This window comes from Vespa velutina, chromosome 5, assembly GCF_912470025.1.
Source record: "Vespa velutina chromosome 5, iVesVel2.1, whole genome shotgun sequence".
Taxonomy (NCBI): Eukaryota; Metazoa; Arthropoda; class Insecta; order Hymenoptera; family Vespidae; genus Vespa; species Vespa velutina.
In genome coordinates, this window is record NC_062192.1 from 8918473 (window position 1) to 8939626 (window position 21154).

General features: G+C 27.8%; 4 protein-coding genes across 4 annotated transcripts; all 4 read right to left on the reverse strand.

Moving 5' to 3' along the window:
* Positions 1-45: 45 nt before the first annotated feature.
* On the reverse strand, positions 46-3543 carry LOC124949134. The gene is made up of 3 exons (XM_047493755.1): positions 3231-3543; positions 2437-2595; positions 46-377 (listed from the first exon to the last, which is right to left on the reverse strand). Exons 1-3 carry the CDS (start codon positions 3289-3291, stop codon positions 133-135), a joined length of 465 nt encoding a protein of 154 aa, XP_047349711.1. The 5' UTR covers positions 3292-3543; the 3' UTR covers positions 46-132.
* Positions 3544-6468: 2925 nt separating this feature from the next.
* On the reverse strand, positions 6469-7617 carry LOC124949177. Its single transcript, XM_047493841.1, has 3 exons — positions 7469-7617; positions 6910-7071; positions 6469-6785 (listed from the first exon to the last, which is right to left on the reverse strand). Exons 1-3 carry the CDS (start codon positions 7521-7523, stop codon positions 6568-6570), a joined length of 435 nt encoding a protein of 144 aa, XP_047349797.1. The 5' UTR covers positions 7524-7617; the 3' UTR covers positions 6469-6567.
* An 809-nt stretch (positions 7618-8426) lies between these two features.
* LOC124949316 lies at positions 8427-12093 on the reverse strand. The gene is made up of 3 exons (XM_047494195.1): positions 11834-12093; positions 9252-9491; positions 8427-9131 (listed from the first exon to the last, which is right to left on the reverse strand). Exons 1-3 carry the CDS (start codon positions 11895-11897, stop codon positions 8899-8901), a joined length of 537 nt encoding a protein of 178 aa, XP_047350151.1. The 5' UTR covers positions 11898-12093; the 3' UTR covers positions 8427-8898.
* A 4280-nt stretch (positions 12094-16373) lies between these two features.
* LOC124949174 lies at positions 16374-17785 on the reverse strand. The gene is made up of 3 exons (XM_047493838.1): positions 17728-17785; positions 17283-17414; positions 16374-17121 (listed from the first exon to the last, which is right to left on the reverse strand). The coding sequence occupies exons 1-3, from the start codon at positions 17783-17785 to the stop codon at positions 16886-16888; spliced, it is 426 nt and encodes a 141-aa protein (XP_047349794.1). The 3' UTR covers positions 16374-16885.
* Positions 17786-21154: the final 3369 nt, after the last annotated feature.

A 21154-nucleotide genomic window follows, 5' to 3' on the forward strand; every position in this document is an offset into this window, starting at 1 on the left:
GCAAAATATTATATAAACATTTTTTTAGTGAACGAATAATTCATTAAATGGTTTAAATATTGTGTATTTCAACACCATTCACAACCATTTTCTATTTTCCGGAAAGAGCTGTTATTTTGTTATTTTTAATAATTATATAATACAATTATAGTTCGATTCGAAGAAACGATAACCGATCAGAATAAATCCAGCGATGTATAATAATTGCATCGTTGACAGGTCACTTGCCGAATTGCATAGATCGGTACTACAGATATGACAAGATTCGACCATGTCTCGACCATTTGTCATAAGCGGACTGCAAGGACCATCGGTTATATCTGTTTCATCGTGATTTGGTATCGCACAGGAACGTATCACGACACGATCACCGCCATCTGAAAATAATCAATAATTTTTTAATAATTTTCGAATTTCGAATCTTGACGTTTTTTTTTTTATTTTTATTACTCTTAAGTCCTATTTCGGTAGTCGATTTATTAGCTTCATATTTAAATAAATTTAATCTTGATAATGAATAAATTAAATAATAATAAATTATGTACATATAATATATATATTTATATATATAATTTTATAATTATATTTATAATATATTAATATATACATATGTTATATAATTATAATATATCAATATATACATATGTTAAATTAATAATAATAACAATTACATTATTCGTCACCGATATGTAAACAAAATTAAGAACATAGGAAGAAAAATAAAATGGTATAATTTCTAAGATTATCAATAAATTGGTTGTTGATTTCGTGATAATCGAGATCAGGAGATGATTCAACTGTACGGAATGACGAGGGATCTTGCTCAGAGATAGACGCAGTTGCATGGCATGATTCGTCGTAGGTAAAATGCTGACGGAAGTCTGTACAACTAGTTGCGTGAATAATATCCTGCGTTTACTATGTTCCTTTCGTCGCCGTAGAGTTAAGACACGCGATGTTTCAGTCAACAACGTATTATATCATTGCGCAATCCAGCTCGATTTAAAATGCAAGTGACGCACTCATTAATATTTCTATCAGCACGATGAAAAAAAGATGACAACAAATATTGCAAACGAATCATTTATACATATTTTATTTTTTCTTTTTTCTCTTTTTTTCCTCTCATCTTTCACACGTTTATCTATCTCGTACGAATTTTCGAACACATTTTTTTCTTGATTATATGAAAATAAAAATGATAAAACACATCTTGATATCATACGAAAATGATAAAAACTAAAAAAAGATAAAAAAAAATAAAAGAACATATATTATCTTTCGTATGAATGGTTTGTTTGTTGATAAATAAAAATCGTATAAGTAGTTTTGATTCAAGTTAGTCATAATACTCATCATATCGAATACCAGTGTACTAAATTTCGAAATAATGTGTTGATCATTGATGGAAGAGGGGATAAGTCGAGGTCGTTCCGGTAGACGGAAAATTCACTCCTATACTATTTCGTGAAACAATAGAAGAGCATACGTAACATATGATTCCCATCTGATTCATGCCGGTAATGTGCTTCGTCAAACAGGTTTAATTACAAGTAGAGAAACAGGTAATCTGTTCCATCAAAATCATATGCCACAAATGATCGTACATTAAATCGAGCATTATTAACATTTTTTCATGCGAAAAATAAATAATCTTGCAGTTATATGTCAGTGATAAAAAAAAATTTTTTTTTTAACGAATTTTCATAATTCTTCAATTCATGAATGCATAAACAATTTCTTTTTTTTTTTTTTTTTTTAATTCATGAGATGAATAAACAGATCATTTTGCAAAGTTTGAATGATCTTGACCTTAATGCGTGTCTAATTAGTTCAATTGCCATACATAAAAATGTCATCACTAGTTACAAAAATAAACGTGTCTCATTAAGAATTATAGGTGCGTTCTCCATTGAATCATTCGATGCATTTTCGCGATAAGAGTTACAGAATTTAGAAGCTAATATGTTTATTGAGACGTATCATCGAATTAATGAGTAATGTATAATTTTATTTTTGTACTCATCATCTGAGAATTACAGTTGTTCACCTAGAATCGTTTGAAAATGTTTTTATAGGAAAGTCAAATTTTTAATTTTTTTTTATGTACATCGTAAAAATCGGAAAATTTTATTTACGCATTATCATAACAATGAGAAAGTTTTTTAATTTTATTTAGATTGTTGTTTACATTTTTTTTTTATATTATTTATTTTATACATATATAATATTTAGTTGGATTATTATTATTTTTTTTTTTATTATAATTATTATATGTATATACTATTCGCTTAGATTAGTATATACATTAATATCTTTCTTTATTTAATTATATTTTCTTTTCTTATTTTATTATTGAGATTTTTTTATTTTTAAAATTTTATACAAGTTATTATTATACTTTTACGATTATGATTTTAAAAATACGAAACATACCTCTTTTGACCATTTTACGACAAATTGGTTTAGAACTAGCATAAGGACCTCTTCCACACTCTTTCACATGAAACATAGCTTGATGTTCGGTAGTATTCATGGGATCACCGCACATGGCGTTCATGTGAGATGAACACTCCCAACACTTTAACGCTGAGCCTAAGTTAAAAAGTAAAAAAACAAAGACAAATACACTATAAATTCTATTCTTTCGAGACTAATTTTTTAAACTCAAAATAGTAAATTTCTATAGAAGTAAATGTCAACAGGATGATTCATTCGTCATAACAAATTATGTAATAAGTCGTTTAAAAAAAAACAGAAAAAAAACATGGAATAAATTTACGACGAAGCCGTAAAAGGTGCGTGAAATTAAATAGGAGTCGCAAAGAATTATTGATTTTTTGCCAATAACATATTTCATTACTTAAACGAAGTTACTTAAGAGAAATGAGTCAACAAGGTAGAAAAAAGAGCGCCTATTTAGAAGGATACGTGGGTGCGATCATTTTTTATCTCTTCAAATTTTGACATCTAATTACAGTAATATTATTCAATAAACACATTCCTCTTATGTCGTATCATTACATTTCTTAATTAATATAAGAAAAAACAATCGAATTAAGTAATTTTACTGTAACAAAATTATTAATAAAATATATTTTCTAATATCGCTAAAAATTTGCAAAGTCATTTTCAAATAAATAAAACAAAATAAAATAAAATACAATAAAATAAAGGAAGGAAAGAAAAAAGTAAACAAAAAAGAAAATGGAAAAATCATACAAACTCACCAGAATTTGCGAAAATAGTAAGAAATACTGTCAGAAGCATCCAAAAAGTATTGGAAATCATATTGAATACTCAAAAAGAAATTTGAATCAAAACAAAAGAGAAAGAGAGGGAGATATCTATATCTTTATATACACATATATATATATATATATATGTATATATATATATGTATAAATATTTCGAAAAACACCGTAACTTATGGTATGCGATATATGTTCGGCTTTCAACGGAGGGGAGGGGAAAATAAAAGAGCACTATGATTTGAAAAACCGGCGTCGCGGAACGTGTCTACTTTGAAACTGAAGAGAGAGACGACACCCTCTTTTACGGAGAGCACGCACAAATCTTCTCCTTCCCTCTCTTCGTGTACACATAAACACACACACAGTATACAGTATCTATCTTTCTTTCACTCTCGTTAAGCTTCTTCTATCTCTGCCTATACTTCGTCATAATAACACGTCGTGCGTGCCCCCGGACAACTCCCCACCAACTTGAATGCAGGCAGACTCTCTGCCAGGAAGTAGGAGTAAAGAGCAAACAACAGCCAAGAAGCCTTTTTAAGAGAGTCGAAACAGGGCCCTCGTTCCAACTCGTTTAGGACAATTAACGACACGGCTAATCGTTCGGAACTATTTTTCGTCATTTTCCTCTGCAATGTCTTCTTTCACTTTTGAAAGAGAAAAAAAAAAGAGAGAGAGAGAGAGAGAGAGAGAGAGAGAGAGAGAGAGAGTGAGAAAGAGAGAGAGTTCTATTCAGTAAATAGTGAGCTGTCATATTTATTTTAGAATGAAATTGGAACCAAGTTTTTTTGCGAATTTTTGTTGTAATATTCGAATATCAGGTACATTTTTCCTATTTTTTTTTCCTATTTTTTTTTCATATTATTTTTTCTTTTCTTTTCTAAATATTGTATCCTGGTAAGTGTTGCTTTTGAAATTTCGCATGTAAGAAAAATACCAAGAATTTTCTTATATCTTTGCTATATTGAAGTGGAAATTAGCTATTATATAAATAGAATTTATTTACATTTATTATAATATATTATAATATAATAATGGTCTATCTCTTGATTTTGTAGGATTGTAAATTCTATGTATCGAATCCGAAAATGATGTCTATCAAAGTTCATTCAATATTTAAATGCAAAATACCTATTAAATCAAAATTTATTAAATTTATGCATTACCATATATTTATGTATTATAATATATGTATATAATAATAATAATAATAATAATAATAATAATAATAATAATAATAATAATAATCATCTCTCTTTTTCTTTTTCTCTATCTTTTTTCTCTCCTCTTATGAGATTGTACATTCGATTTATCGAAATCAAAAATAGTAACGGTCAATAAAATAAATATTTTCTAAATTAATTAATTTTTTATTATTTTAATTTTATAACATTAATCGATAATTGATATTTTGCAGAAAATAAATAATTAATATTAATAAATAAAAAAATAAAAATAAACAGAAGAGAATATTTTCTTATTTGTTCCGTACATTGCGTTTAAGATCCTTAATATATGTAGCTTAATGTTCGCTCTTCTTCTTTGTACTCGATTATCTAATCGTTTCAATCTATAATTACGATTTAATGGAGGAGATTAACCCTAATGCGTATCGATGTGAGTTATTTCGATATTATCGTACTTGAAATGATGTTACTATCGATATTCTCTTTTTTATCGATGCATATATTTAATCGTTTTAATTAGATTCTAATTGAGTATTTTATTTAAACCAAGCAGACCAAATACATTGATTCATTTGTTTATCGATTATTTTCCAATCGGCATGATAAAATTCTTCCACGTGAAAAATATACTAAAGAAAAAAAATAAGGAAAATAAAAAGATTTATACGGAGATAATAAATTATATACGCGATCTTTCAGATTTGTGTATCAATAAAAAAAAACAAGAAAGTATATTTCATAAATATATTTTAATGTAATATTAATTATGTTGATTATTATATCGAATGAAAATTTTTCTTTTCACTAATTTACATTTAATTATATAATTAATTATTGGTTAACTTAAATTCGTTAAATAATATTCGTAATTATTTAATTATACACAGACATATATATGCATATTAATGAAATAAATAATTTAATAATAAAAAGTAATTATTATTGAATTTGACAGATTCAATATTATCGAAGAACCGGCTAAATGAAACGATGTAAAGCGAGGCTTGCCGATTCGTTAAGAAGAACTTGTCAGGGGTCAGGGGAACATTTAACCTCACGAAGAATTACCGAATTGACTCGATCATTTGACCCCTTCCCCTCGGTTCCGAAAGACACGAAGAAAGAACAATGCAGCAACGTTTAGGTCAGCTTCTTCTTTTACTTCTCTGACGAATTGTCATAGAAGGAGTGAGCCTGTGGATCTCTTCTCCGGTTCATTCATAAGTCGATTTAATTTCAAGCTCGAAAGTCAACTGGCTTTTCCGGTCTTAAAACATGTTTTGAACTCTTTCGTTCAAACATTCGAGACAATATATTTTGTGTATTTTTTCTTCTTTTCTTTTTCCTCGTCATTTATCCTGTCACCGTTTGTTTATTTCTTTGTACGAGAACAGTTGTCGTATTTCATATTCGAATTATTTTTTTTATGCATGGCGGGCCAAAAGTTTTCAAATGCTTCAAAAGTTCCTAAGCGATTTTAAAAATCAATTACTCTTTTTCGAGACTTTTTAAACAGATTTTTTCTTTTCTTTTTCTTTTAAATTTTATGACTACAAGCTAAGGAATATTTTTATAATCTGAAAAATAAATTATCCTAAAAAATTGAAAAAGATCAATTAATTTTTAAAATCATCTAAAGAGTTTTGAATCACCCTGTATTTTTGTAAGTTAATTGCAAGTTCTCAAGAAACGTAAAACTGATAGAAAAAAGTAATTATTTTTAATATTTTATACGTATGTTGATATAAGCTTGGAAATTTATTATAATATAACTATAATAAACAAGAAACAAAATTTCGAAAATGTAGATATTCTTTATTTTATATATTTTCTAGAAATGAAATATCGATAGAAGAAAAATGAATTATATAAGCTTATTAAAAAAAAGATAATAATATAATTATAATAAATGAGAAAACTTTTTTTGAAAACACAGATATTCTTCATTTTAAATATTTTTTTGTTCCCAAGGAATAAAAAATCCAAGATAAACAGATAATAAATAAAATAAATAATAAATTGTTCTCCATAATTTATTTGCACTTATTTGTACTTTTTATCATACGTTTTAATTTATTAATATCAACAATATCGTCACAAAAAAGAACAAATTTTTTTTTAAATCGTCAAATTATTGATGGTATTAACATTTTTGACAAATTCAACGTCATTAGAACGACAATTCCTAAAATATTAGGTTTCATTGATGGATGATTATTACAAGCATAGCCCTCGCAAAAGAAACATTCGATGCTCGAATGTGGATAATATTGTTCATGTTCACAATAACGATCAATTTTTCGACTGGGTACACATCCTCTTACCGTTACCAGGATGTTCCTATCTATAACATTGAAATTCATCGTTTTATTAAAACTAATAACAATATATCCACGCAAAAATGAATGGAAATATTTTTAAACAATTAACAGATTACATTTTAAATAATAAAATTTCTTTTGACTTACACATTATAACACCTTTCAGACAATGAAACGATTCATTTCTAGGACAAAATACCAAACCCATAGAATGTCCTGGGACGTAAGGATCATTACACTCTCTTTGATGGCCATTTTTTAAATTAGTATTGCACTCATAACACCATAGATTTTCACAGCCCGTCGATTCTGTCAAAATTACATTGACGCATTTCTTTTTTCTCTTTTTCTTGTGTGTGTGTATGTATATATATACAAAAGTAATGGAATATATATGTATATATATAAAATCCTTGTATAAATTATTACGAAATATAACAAAGAAAGACAAAGTTAATAGAACAATTAATTATGTGACACGTATATACACCATAAAAAAAGAAAAAGAAAGAAAAATAAAGATTAAAGTAGATATTTATTCAACAAGACATTTCCTTTCCTTCTGAAACACGACACGCGTAAAATAGGACTAAATTCTGGTCTCTCATAGACGTCGACTAAAGTACCCAATCAGATTAATTAAAACAATTTGTTTAAAAAGCATATTAGTCAATCTCGATTAAAAAATTAAATTATTATTACTCACTTATTACATTAAAGACGAGCAAAGATATCGTGAGCACTGTTAAGTATTCGACCATGTCGGATGCTGTTAATAAAAACGCACCTGCTATTCGCGTCTTTAGCGAGTCGAGATATCTTATCTTTGGTAATAAAAATGGAGAGCAAGTAAAGGTAAGAAAGAAAGAGAGAGAGAAAGAGAGAGAGAGAAAGAGAGAGAGAGAAAGAGAGAAAGAGAGAAAGAGAGAGAGAAAGAAAGAGAGAGAGAGAGAGAGAGAGAGAGAGAAGACACTTTACATTCTTTTTTTTCATATGAAATAACACGTTAATTGAAAAATTAGATTGGCCCATCGTTATGTTCTTCTTTAAGAATTTTTTTATTATGTCTAAATAATATTACTTTATTATACCAAAATAAAATAAGAAATACTTCTATATGATACTATATAGTACTATATTATATATTATAATAGTAGTTTACACGATACTATAAAGTATATTCTATAATAGTATATATTATTAGTTATAGTACTATCATAGTATAATACACATACTAATATATCACAATATATATTATAAATACTATATATAGATAGATACAATAGTATATATACATACATAACTAGTGCTATATAATACTATACTAATAAGTATACTACATGTAATACTGAATAAAAATCTTCATCATTTAGAAAGGAAAGAATAATTCAAATAAAACAAGGTTAGTCAACACGCTTTTTTATTGCTCATTATAATTATCGTGCGGCAAACACTTTTATTTGACCTCGAAAGCTTTAGCATTTTCTCGATACCAATATCCAAGCTCGAGAATCCATATCCATTGCGTACACGTAGAGATACGATAGTTATATATATATATATATACATATATATATGTGTGTGTGTGTGTGTATGTGTATTCTTTTATTTTTTATTTATTTTTTTGTTTTATTTTATTATTTTTTAAACAAACAACAGTCGTCTTTAAATATTTGTATATATATATATATAATATTATGTATATATTCGTATCTCATAGGTATATTTATATGTGTGTGTGTGTGTGTATGTGTGTGTGTGTGTGTGTTGAGAGGTCTGTGTATATATGATATACTTTTGCTAGCGAAGAACGCACATGCGACGTATTCGATTTACGGCGTATAACAAGAGGAAAATATAATTTTTTGCAATTTCGATGTATTATCTCTATTAGGATAAAATACGTAGTTCGAGATTAAATATTCGTATTAGATTTCGAACACGACATATCCTAAGAAATTAAAAAAAACATCGTGGTTTATGCTGAAATTGCTTTGGACACTTGGGGAACGGGAGGATAGGAGAGATTTTCATGATAGAAAGAGGTCGTATGCAACGACGATAACTGTGATTTGAAAGTGGACATGAAATTACGGATTAATTTGGAAAATGGGAGGTGATAGAAAATGTTGGAGGTTATGCATCTATGTAAAGGATAAGAACAAAGGCAAATGATCCAAGGACAATGAAAATAATATTACTGATACTTGGGGAAATTGTTATCGAACCGTTGCAACCATTTTCTTCGCATAATCCACAATATTCCATGCCACCACCAAGTTTGCCATTTATCGACGTGCAAGGATCAACATTTAATGCTTGTGCCGTTTGGCAACTTCTTATCGTCACTATTTTGTCCTGGCCTTGAACTGTTGATGAAAAAGAAAACAAAGAAAAAGAGACGACGGGAAAAAATTGATAAGCTTAAATAGGATTTAATATATCGAAGAAAATTTCAACGAAAGCTGGTAAAAGAGATTTCTACTCACTTTTGGTATCGACTTTGGCACATGCCATGTTCTTCAACATACTTTGATCATGTCGAGGATTATCTACAGCAAAAATACTGAAAATTGACGTAAGTAACTTATTCTGTTGAATAGTGTTCTGCCACTTTGTCATTTCTTCCATCGTACATTCCGTAGGCTCGATTGTCTTTGATTTTGTTATATCGTTCCCGCAATCTTTATCCGTAACTGATGTACACATGTAACATTTTAATATATCATCTGTAAAATGATAAAAAAAATTGTCGTTTATTTTTTCTTTAACATTAATTAATTAATCTTTTTACGAGATAATAACGATTGAATTAATTTTTAGTCATTGAGATTAATCATTAAAGAAAATATTATTGATATCTACCTAAAAAAACGTTTTTTTAATTAATTCAATTTGAAAAATACTTGGAATAAATAATTATTTGTCCGTTAAATTATCTATAAAAATTTCACGAGATTGAAGGATGATAGACTGGATTAAAAAAAAAAAGAAAGAAAAGAAAGGAAAAAAAAGAAAAAAATGTGAGAAAAGTAAGAAATTATATAAGATCTTAATGTTATTCGAAGAAAACAGACGATGTTAATTGTCGGAACGATCTTACGTAATTTCGCGCCATCCATCTGCAAACGTGCGAAAATTATTACGTGCCGAGAATAACAGCGACGTCTTTGTTGAAAACTTTTTCTTCGACGAACGACGAAATTCTTCGGTGAAGAAAGAAACCTTGCTTCGAGTTGCACTAGAAAAGTTTTATCTAACACTTGAATAATATATACAGAATGTAATTGTAAAAGAAAATCAAAATAAAAACAAAAACGTTGTACATAAAAATAATATCACATTTGATAGATGCATCAGACACCAAAAAAAAAAAAAGAAAATATAATCAATAAAAGATTCACTTTCAGTAGGGGGTTGAAGAGTTGATCCTTAAAATTTTTCAAATTTTTTTACTTCTTCCGATCTAATTAACCGACTCTAAAAAAAAATAAAAAAGAAAGAAAGGAAATTTCTATATAAACTCTTCAACATATTTGACAAATTTATTAGACTTCAAACAAGAAAAAACAAAAAGATTTATTGTTAATAAAAACTCACTTTCGACTACGAACTAATTTAATTAATAAATATTACAATGTATAGATACGTTCCTATTTAAATGTATCATGATCATAACTACATAACTATATACAAAATAAAATATAACACAAAATATTATTACGAAGTAATGGAAAATCAATTCTATTGTTAAAATTTGGAAAAGAAATGCAAGTAACGTTTGCCAGATTTCTTGATCGTTTTACTTGATAAATATGGTGAACCCCTAGTATGTTTTTAGTATTATTTCAAGTGGGGTGGATGCGTATGTACGTATCGTAAGAATATTTATGGTTGAGAAAGAGAAAGAGAGAGAGAGAGAGAGAGAGAGAGAGAGAGAGAGAGAGAGAGAGGGAGGGAGGGAGAAAGAGAGAGAGAGGGAATGAGTAAGTGAGTGTGTAGAGGTATAGAAAAGTTGCCCTCCTTTAAGGAACGCGCGTGTTCTTATTATTTGGGTCGCGGCGATGTGGCGCCAAAATTGTCGACGCCACCCACTCTTTCTTTCTCTTTTTCTTTCTATTATTTTTCATTTTATTTTTATTTTTCTTTTTCTTCTCTTTCTTTTCTTTTTCTTTGATCTGTATATTTACCGAACATTTATGCAATTTTACAAATTTCATTTCTTTTCTAAATAATTATAAAGAAAATTTAAAAATTTTTATTCGACTTTATGATCCTTTTATTGGTTTTCGTTTTAGTTCTATTTGATTTCTTTTTTTTTCTTTTCTTGGTCTACACGTTTACCATAACAACATTTACACGTAATTTTATAATCTTTCTGTTTTTTTTTGTCTTAATAATTATAAAGAAAATTATTCTTAATTTGACTTAGTAAAGTATTCGTAATTTTGACTAGGATAATGTATGAAATTATATTTGTAATTCGGAAAATATAAATAATTTTGAAATACTAAATTTGATAAGAAGTTTGAAAATAGTTTTATGTAGAACTTTGCGAAGCAAGCTTTATCTCGGTCGAAAGTAGTAAAGTTCCTTACAAGTCGGACACGTAGGAAGGAACTTTGCCTTGGGTCGACGATCTTCGAAAAACACAGGAAAGTTTTACAAAAATCTCGGATTATGAATTATTATATTTAAAATTTATCTTATCTTTGCAAATTGAAAATACAAATATTTTATTAGCTCCATTAAAATTTTTAACAAGCAATAGCTTTACGAATTGTCTTTTTCTTTTTACATTTGTTACAATCGTCACACAAAGCGAATTTCACACTTTTATTTATATAAAAATAAAAATAAAAATAAAGATAAAAATAAAAATAAAAGATTAAACAATTTTTATGATACAAAATTTTAATAATTCTCACCTTCATTGAACCACCAAAAATAATAATTAAAATCGTTGGATAAGAGTACACTTGATTATTCACGTTTACATACATACATATATATTTTTTTGTATATAAAAAAAAATAAAAAAAAGAGTGAACAATTTATAAAAAATTCCCACCTGATCGAACCACCAAAAGGAAAGGTGCGAGTACGACGAAAAATATCGCGAAGTTTCGATACATTTCTCCTTCTGTCGATTACAGCTTTCGATCTCCTATCTATCTCTCTCTCTCTCCCTCTCTCTCTTCTCTCTGTCTCTCCTTCGAAGAATCACAAAAGTTTAGTGGAGAAACACTTGCTCGGCCGATATCATCGGAATTTTAGAAAAGAAGGGTTGTTGTCGTGTCGACAGCCTGATCGCGAATATGAGATCGCTGCCAGTGGTTCGCCACTTTCCACACATTGACTCTCTTCTCTCCTCTCCTCTCCTCTCCATTCCTTTCCTCTCCTCTCCTTTTCTCTCCAATCCTCTCACGAGTCTCTCCCATCGCGCACGATGCGTACAAGCCACCTATGTATTTCTCACACCCTTCTATTTTTCTACCTCTACCTTATTTTTTTCTTAACACTTTTTTTTTTAACACTTTTTTCACTTAATAACGATCACCTTTAATTTATATTTCTTTCGTTTGTATTTTTTATGTATATTTTTTTTGTTTTTCTTTTTATATTTACAAGGGATTAATAAACTTTTCTATCTCTCTCTCTTTTTCTCATTTTTGTTTTTTGTTTATTTAAGTTTTTGATATGTAATAATAATTTTATACTTTATGTTTTGAATTCATTTTCTTTCATTATTCCTATATGTGTACTCTGTTCTATTTTATTTATACATATATACACCAAATAATAAACGTTTTTCTATCTCTCTCTCTCACTCTCTCTGTTTGTTCGAGTTTTAGATATGTAATAATACATTTGGATTAGTGTATATTCATTTTAATTAATTTTTCTTAAATTCTATATAAATTTTAATTAATTTTTCTTAAATTCTATATAAATTTTAATTAATTTTTCTTAATTAATCATTCTGTTTTCTTTCTCTCTCTTTTTTTTAATATATTTACAATGATATATTAATGATCTTTTCTATCTTTCTCTCTTAGTTTTTATTTGTTCCAATTTTCGATACTTTAATATAAAGTTTGGACTAGTTTAAATTAATTTTCTTTAACTTTTATTACACATGTATTTCGTTCATTTTTTGTATAGATACTTATATGTATTAATATATCTTTCTATATATCTTTCTCTGTCTGTCTTTATTTCTGTTTGAGTTTTAAATTTGTAATGATAATTTTGAAACTAATTCAAATTCATTCTAATTAATTTTTATTAAATATGTATGCTTTATTTTCATATTTTATATTTACAGAAATAATTTCATTGTAATGAATATTTGTTTTTCTTTCTATCTGCTTTCTTTCTTTATTAAATTCAATAATTACACTTGCCTATTTAAATATTGCTTTGAATCTTCTATAATCTTATCTCTTTTGTAGCTTACAAGAAACATACATCTTAATTACAATAAAAAAGTTATTTCTCTTTTTCATTTCTTTATATCTCTACATAGAGTGTGTAAACTCTGTAACTTATAAAACACATCTTAATTGCAATAAAAGAACTATTTCTCTTTCTCATTTCTTTAGATCTCTATATAATATTATATAAAGTGCTTCAAATCTTATCTCTACTATAACTTAAAAAAACACATCTTTATTGGAATAAAAAAACTATTTCTTTTCTTCATTTTTTATACCTCTACATAGAGTATCTAATATTATTTCGTTTCATATAATCGAAAGGAACACTAGAAGCTATATAAATTTGTATAAAACATATATATATATATATATATATATATATATATATATATATATATATATATATCATAAGAAATATTAGAAAGTATTCGGAAAGAAATCCTTTTCACGATGAATTCACCTGTTGCATGGCAACAAGATAAAACTTTGCCAAAAGATTGAAGAAAAGATACAGAAGAAGAAGAAGGAAGAAATAAGAATAAGATAGAAAAAAGGTTATCTCATACGGTGTATCGTCCGGTCATGAATATCGAACGTACGTAATTGGCGATTCAAGTATCGGCCGATCTTTTATCCAATTAGGCTTGTTTTGTTTCTTTTTTTTCTATATGTTACAAAACCGCGTATATCCGGCATTCGTTTCTTGGCAACGATTCCGAAGGAAATTGTTGGAAATTCGAGAGTAATGCCGACGTTCGAAAGATCAACAAAGACGCAAGAGAAATAGAAAGGGAAAGAGGGAGAGGAGTGACACGTTTAATGGACTATTAGCCTAATTAAAATAACGACGAGAATCGTGATAGAAATGATCGATTAGATCAGAAAATGTCAAATGTGAACAAAGTGAATTAAAATTAACGTGTAATCTATTTTTAATGATAATAATTATAGAATTTATATTAAATTTGTTAAATAATTTAAGTGAGTTCAATAAAAAAGCGGAAAGAAAAACAATTATGGTCGTTTAGAATTTTATTACAGTATGTGGTGAAGCAAAGTCGATGAACATTATCGTTAATCGCAAAATAGTATCATATATATATAGAGAGAGAGAGGATAGGAAGAGTGAGAAAAAGAGAGAGAAAGAGAAAGAAACGATATATGTTTCTTGTATAGTATATGACATCTTTCAAAAACAAGTAAGAGAGAGAGAGAGAGAGAGAGAGAGAGAGAGAGAGAGAGAGAGAGAGAGAGAGAGAGAGATAGAAGGAGAAAAGGGGGCAACGCATATTGAAGGGGTAAGAGGATGGAAAGAGAGACGACTGGCGCCGCGGCGCCCATCTACGACGCCACTGACGCCGTCTAGCTTGGAATTTTCATTTTAGCAATTACCAAGAAAACTCCATATAGTAGTATTCACATAGAACGATTTCAACCAAGATCGTTATTTTATGTACTCTTTTTTCTCTCCTTCGTTTTTCTTTATTTTTTTATTCTTTTTTTATATTTCTGTTTTTATTTATCTTTTTTTCTCAATATCGAATCATCAGGAAAAACTCGATCATTATTATTCTTGGATTAATTTTGACTATTTCTATATACTTGATAATCTATAAGTACTTAGATGATTTTAAAAATCGATTATTTCTTTTTTCTTTTCTTTTTTAATGATTTTTTTTAACCTAATTTTTATCTCAGAACGCGATACTATAATACAGACATAAGAACTTTTCTGTTCATCCTGTATAATACATCGAATTTCCTTCACATAAAAATTTAAATAAGATTATCATCTTGATACTAAATTACGGTTTAATCGTATATCATAAAACATAAGAAGTAGGTACACACATGTGATTCTAATCATTATGGTTTAGTTATAATGGACTGATAGATATGAATGGACCTTTCGTCCGTCGAAGGAGCGACCGTAGTGCAGATAACGTTCTTTGGCATATGTTCAACGAGTGTTAAATATCGTTTTAAAACATTTTTTAGCACGCAATGGAGGACACGTAAAGCAAACGTATGTATGTATGTATGTATATATACGCGCGAAGGACTTTCTAATAAAATACAGTTTGACTTCGTGGAAGAAGGCGGAAAGTTCGCGTTTATTAATTGATTCATTATTTTTTCCATGAATTGATCATAATTCATCTAATTAATATTAATTATTTCATTTCATCGTGTATTTTATCGCATTCTTATTTAAAAATTATATAGATATTTCTCAAGAAGAATTAACAATAAGATAGATCATTCTTGTTAGAAATATTCATAGCACTCGATTTAGTCATCTACAAGAAGAGTGCTACGTAAGTTCTTCTGTCTCTTTTTCTCTCTTTTCGAAGATAAGAGTATCGAGAATGTTGAAATGCAAGGAACGATGGAAATAATGCGAGGATAGGGAATACGAGAGCGTCAGGACGCTCGGCGCCACATTGCCGCGACCCAAATAATAATAATATCGAACGTTAAGAGGGGTAAAGAAAGAAAGAAGAGAGAAGAGAAAGAGAGAGAGAGAGAGAGAGAGAGAGAGAGAGAGAGAGAGAGAAAGAGAGATAAAAGAGAACGAATGACTGTCATGTGGTCGGGGGTGGGGGGTAATTCATAGAAATGGAAAAATGAGCGTCCATCCTATTAAAGAACGAGTTTTCCGAAAGTCATATGACACCACGATGTCATTCTTGTGTCGTGTAATGTAAGTTATCATTATAGAAATTACTAATCAAATAGATCTATTTAGATAACATATCTGCCGATTACCTGAATTTATATATATATCATTTATAAATGAAATTTATTGAAACGAAATTTTTGTGCCCCTGATGATATGTGAACTATTAATATGTATTTGCTGTAAGAACTATAAATAGGGGGTAAAATTTTGCGCCCCCTTATAACAGGCAACCCTTTATTACGTACTGTAATGAAAAGTAGACTATACATACGTAAAAATTTAAACTGTGTCCATAATGACAGGCAACTCAATAAAATGAATATATTATTAGATGTAGTCTATATACAGGGACACAAATTTGAGTATGCAACTTTCAAATACACGCGTGTAATAAAGAATAATTTATTCCTAAGATAGTTTATAATATTATAATATTATATAATATTATATAAATTTAATCTAATGGGGAAAAAAATCTTCGTGTCAACTCGTTTTAGATTGCTTAACGTAGTTTTTTATTAACATTCAATTTGTTTTTGAAAATGTTTTCATTTTACAAAGATGTCTAATAGATAGTAAAAGAAAAATCTTTACTCATAAGAATGAACCAAAAGTGGGCGCCTACTCACGTTCGTTCGAGACGAATTATCGCTTCCTTTGGCACTATAGTCAGATATTAGGATGCTTCGAAAACGGTCGAAATGTCAAACCTAAAGTTGTTTATCGTTGGAACAAATTTCAATCGGTTTCTGAAATATTTTTCTCAAATCGATATACCTTTTGTATTCAATTTAAAGTAGAGTTTATCATTTATTATTGTTATTAATTATAATTCACTATTAGTTAAGTTAACGCGATAAATATTAGAAAAATCAATATTCACACGTTAACGTTATTTAAATAGAAATAATAATTCAACTCGATTACAATATTCATGGCTTAGAAAAATTACTATTTTTAATCAGTGACTAATGCCTGTTGATTTATGATTTGATGATTTTTAAGCATTGAATATAATATAATTGGCATATAAAAGGACTAAAAATTGAGATAGGATATGAAGATAACACAAATGAGGTTTCAAGTTAGCACTACGATTGCAACCAGAACCGTTGCATTCGCAAATCAATTGATAACTGTCAGCACTATAACGTCCTCGATAACATTCTCTTTCGGCGTTTCTCCATTTTGCACACTCACGAATCGTCGAATATTCTCTCGAGTCCGTGAAATAGTCTGAAAAGATTTTTCACTTCATTGATCGCAAAATAAACTTCGAGGAAAAATAGTTCGTCTCTTTTCCTTCTTCTTTTTCTTGAAATTTATGAACAGCTACGTTAACTCTTTTCACTTCTCCAAAACTTGCCCTTTTGCTACAGAAAGAGAAATGTACTTACATTTGTAAACATATTTACGACAATATGGATGAGTCATTGGACAGGTTTTGAGATATTTTGGATCGACCTTATTCAAATCGCAGTCTTTGTCCTTCTTGCTGTTGCACTGATAACACTTGTTGCCTCTATATTCTAAATTGATTTAAATTTAATTGATTCGAGATACACTTCAATTAATATAATTGAAAATAAATAATATAATCGGCAATTTTTTTTTTATAAAATCTGATCAGACATTTTTCATTCTTATAATTCATTAATTTTATTAAAGTAACATTTATAATATTAATTTTTTTGTTAAATAAAAAAATTAATATTTGTTTGGTTGAAGCTTATCGAGTGAGCAAATATATATCAACAGTCGATAATTTATCTCAAAACGATAAAAATGTTTCTACTTTATCAACGATCGATCGTAAAAATAATTTCGCCTGTTTAAACTCACCTTTTGGGAAAAATAATAAAACCAATATGATATAAAACGTATTCAATCTTATTCGCATTATTAATTTTCATGGGCATTTATAACCTCTAATCTTTCTTTCTTTTTGGATCTTTTGCTATAAATATAATAAAGTGCTTATGTACATATGTATGTATATGTATATGTATATTTATATGTATATATCAACTATTTTAATTTAATTAACGATATATTAATTCAAATAATTATTATTAATAAAAATCTTATCTTTCGATAACTACTTACAATTTTATTTTCTATTAACTCATTATCAGATCTATGACTGACATAAAGAAATTTTAACCTATTGTCTGTTATTAGTAGAGCTTGATAATTATAGTTGAAGCGATCCCTGGAGAATCCTCAGAATAAGTTGTTTCAAATCGTGCGGAATTAATTATATTGAGCCACTATTATCGTGGAACATAGTATAACATTTGGAGTGTACCACTTTTAATCTTTCAGCACGCACACAAGTGTCGACTTACAATATTGAAGATATAAACAAGATCGATTAATCGATTCATATTTTCATCGAGAAACTATTATCTTTCAATCAAACGTCAATTGTTTTTATCGAATGTAATAATAAGAAGTATCACAAATTTCAAGTATCATATTTTATTAAAAAAAAAATTTATATATAAATATAAATACAGTCAAAGTCACAACTTTTCTAATTACTATAAGTATGTCAGGGATAACGATGTTGTTAAAACGCAATGCTAAACGTGTTAAATGATCTAGTAGAAGAAGCATTCACTATACATGATATTGACTAATTGGTTAGGACGATTCATTTGTCATGTTCTCTTCATTATTGTAGAGATCATCTGATAAGATATAATATCAAAAGATACGAATTTTTATTGATAGAAATATTATTAGCAAGTTGTATGCGATTGATCCCAGCAAATATTATCGTAAATGATCATCAATTATATTCATATTTTCTAATGAGAAATTCTTTGACTATAGTGATGTATTATAACGTCTAAGTATATAATTTTTGGACAGGAAGAAGATTATTACGAGTCACGAATGCACGCGACTGCGTGGGTTAGACCGTTAGATGTCACGTGTAAGATTAATAAAATTAATTATAATGAAAAACATCAAAAATTGTAATCAAACATATTTTATGTATATATAAAACGAATATAAATTTCATAAAAAAAATCTCTCCCTCTCTTTCCCTAATTTTCATTAAAAAATTCTAATAACACAAATAATAAATAAATTATTAATTAAAGAGTTTTATTAGTAATCAAAATATAGAAAAATTATTCTATAATTATAGTATGAAAGATTAGATTTGATTAGAACATTGACAATATGTAAGAAGGTTTTGAAAATAGATTTATTTTGTTTGTGTGTCTAATGAACAAGGACATGCGAGAATCACCAATGAAAGGATATCTTCCGCGATAGTATACTCGTGCTTGTGAACGTGGCCAAGTCTATGTGACAGTTTTGTGACGTTCACCGTGTCACAGGAAAAGGAACATTATCCACTCAACGTATTCCAAACCACCACTTTACGCTCCATTTGAACGTAAAGCTCTTCGTACCACCCACGGCCATCTTCCCCGTTCAAAGTACGGCCCTGCGCTCCTTATTATTTTTATTAGAAATTATATTTTCATTTCTCAATTATATTATCTAGTCGATAAATCAAATGATCTATTAGATTTTTGTCGACATTTTTCATTATCATAATTTCCTTCGTCACTTCTTTTATTTTTAAGTTATAATTTTTCTTTTATTTTCCCTTTTACTATTTTTTAATTACAATTATTGTTCCTTTTTTATTCTTAATTATTATTATATTAATAATAATTATAAATATTTGAAATTATTTATGTTATTATATATTTGTTATTATTATGAAAATATTAAATTTATTGAAAAGTTTTGTCAACTTAGTGCGCAGGATTAATTTTCAATTAGAAAAAAAGAAATTTTTTTTTAATAAAATAGACGAAACTTCGTAATAGATATAATAATTAAACGATCTATGATTCATGATTAAAAATTATAAACGATACTAGTAATCACATTCGAAAGAATTCATTTTTTTCATCTTCTTTTATGATTTTATCATGAATCAGATAGAAATAGAGCTTATTCGGGTTAGTAGTTTCTTCTTACGTAGGAATAATCGATTCTCGTTTTATGGGAGCGTCGATTCTCGTTATGCGCATGCGCACTAGTCAAGAAATTCGCGGGAAATTCGATCGATAAAACGAATCGTTATTTTCGATTAATTAATAATATAAAAGAACAAAATAATAATAATAAAAAAAAAATATTATATAAAAAAGTGTTAATACATTAGATTCTTGAAAAAATTTATCGGTGTTATTAATTTAAATATTCGCGGACTACACGCATCATTTGTTTCATTTTAATATACGTATCCACGAATAGAAATTACTCTACCCTACAAAAGTTTTCCTCGCTCAACGTAATTCAAAGATCGTTCGTATAGTCCTTGAGTTATTCGTAGACCAGTCTACGAATATCCTCTCTTCTATTCTCTCTCTCTTTTCCTCTCTCTCTCTCTCTCTCTCTCTCTCTCTCTCTGTCTCTCTTTCTCTCTCTCTTTGCACGGTTAAAATTGTGTGTTATACTACATAACTCAACTGTTAACTATATATATTTTCATTAGTAAATCATAAATAATAAATTATTTATATTTATTATTTTTGCATAGTCTTGTATTACATTTCTTACATTTTTAACATATTATTATTGTATCATTAACATTTATTAGTTATTATTATTAATATGTTTTTCATTGATATTAACATATTATGTATATGTTCCAATAGATGGATTAAAAACTACAAATGTTATATATATTAGAATATATATTATATATATTATATATATATATTATATATAATATATATATATATATAATAAATAAGAAAATATTAAAAAATTCTAAATATAAGAAAATCTGTTATTTATGATCTATTAATGAAAATATATACTAAAAATATAGAAAGGAAAAAACTTTAGAAGAGAACAAAATGATAACTGTAATAACATTCATAATACATTAGTTATTATATAAGGTTTATATATGTACGTATATATATATATATATATATATATATATATATATATATATAATTATACATATATATATATAATTATACATATTAACCAATTCATTATAAATTATTCACTCATCACGTGCTATTCTATTCATTTCTAATTCTACAAATATACAAGAAATTTTCTTCTTTTTTCATCTCTTTATCTCTTTCTCTCTCTCTTTCTCTCTCTCTTACTCTAACTCCCCACCACATTTATTGTTAACGTTCGACGTAGCTCAGTGCCGTAGAAACATGGTAGCGAACTTGTTCTCTATAGTTCGTAGTCTATTGCATGAGTCCGT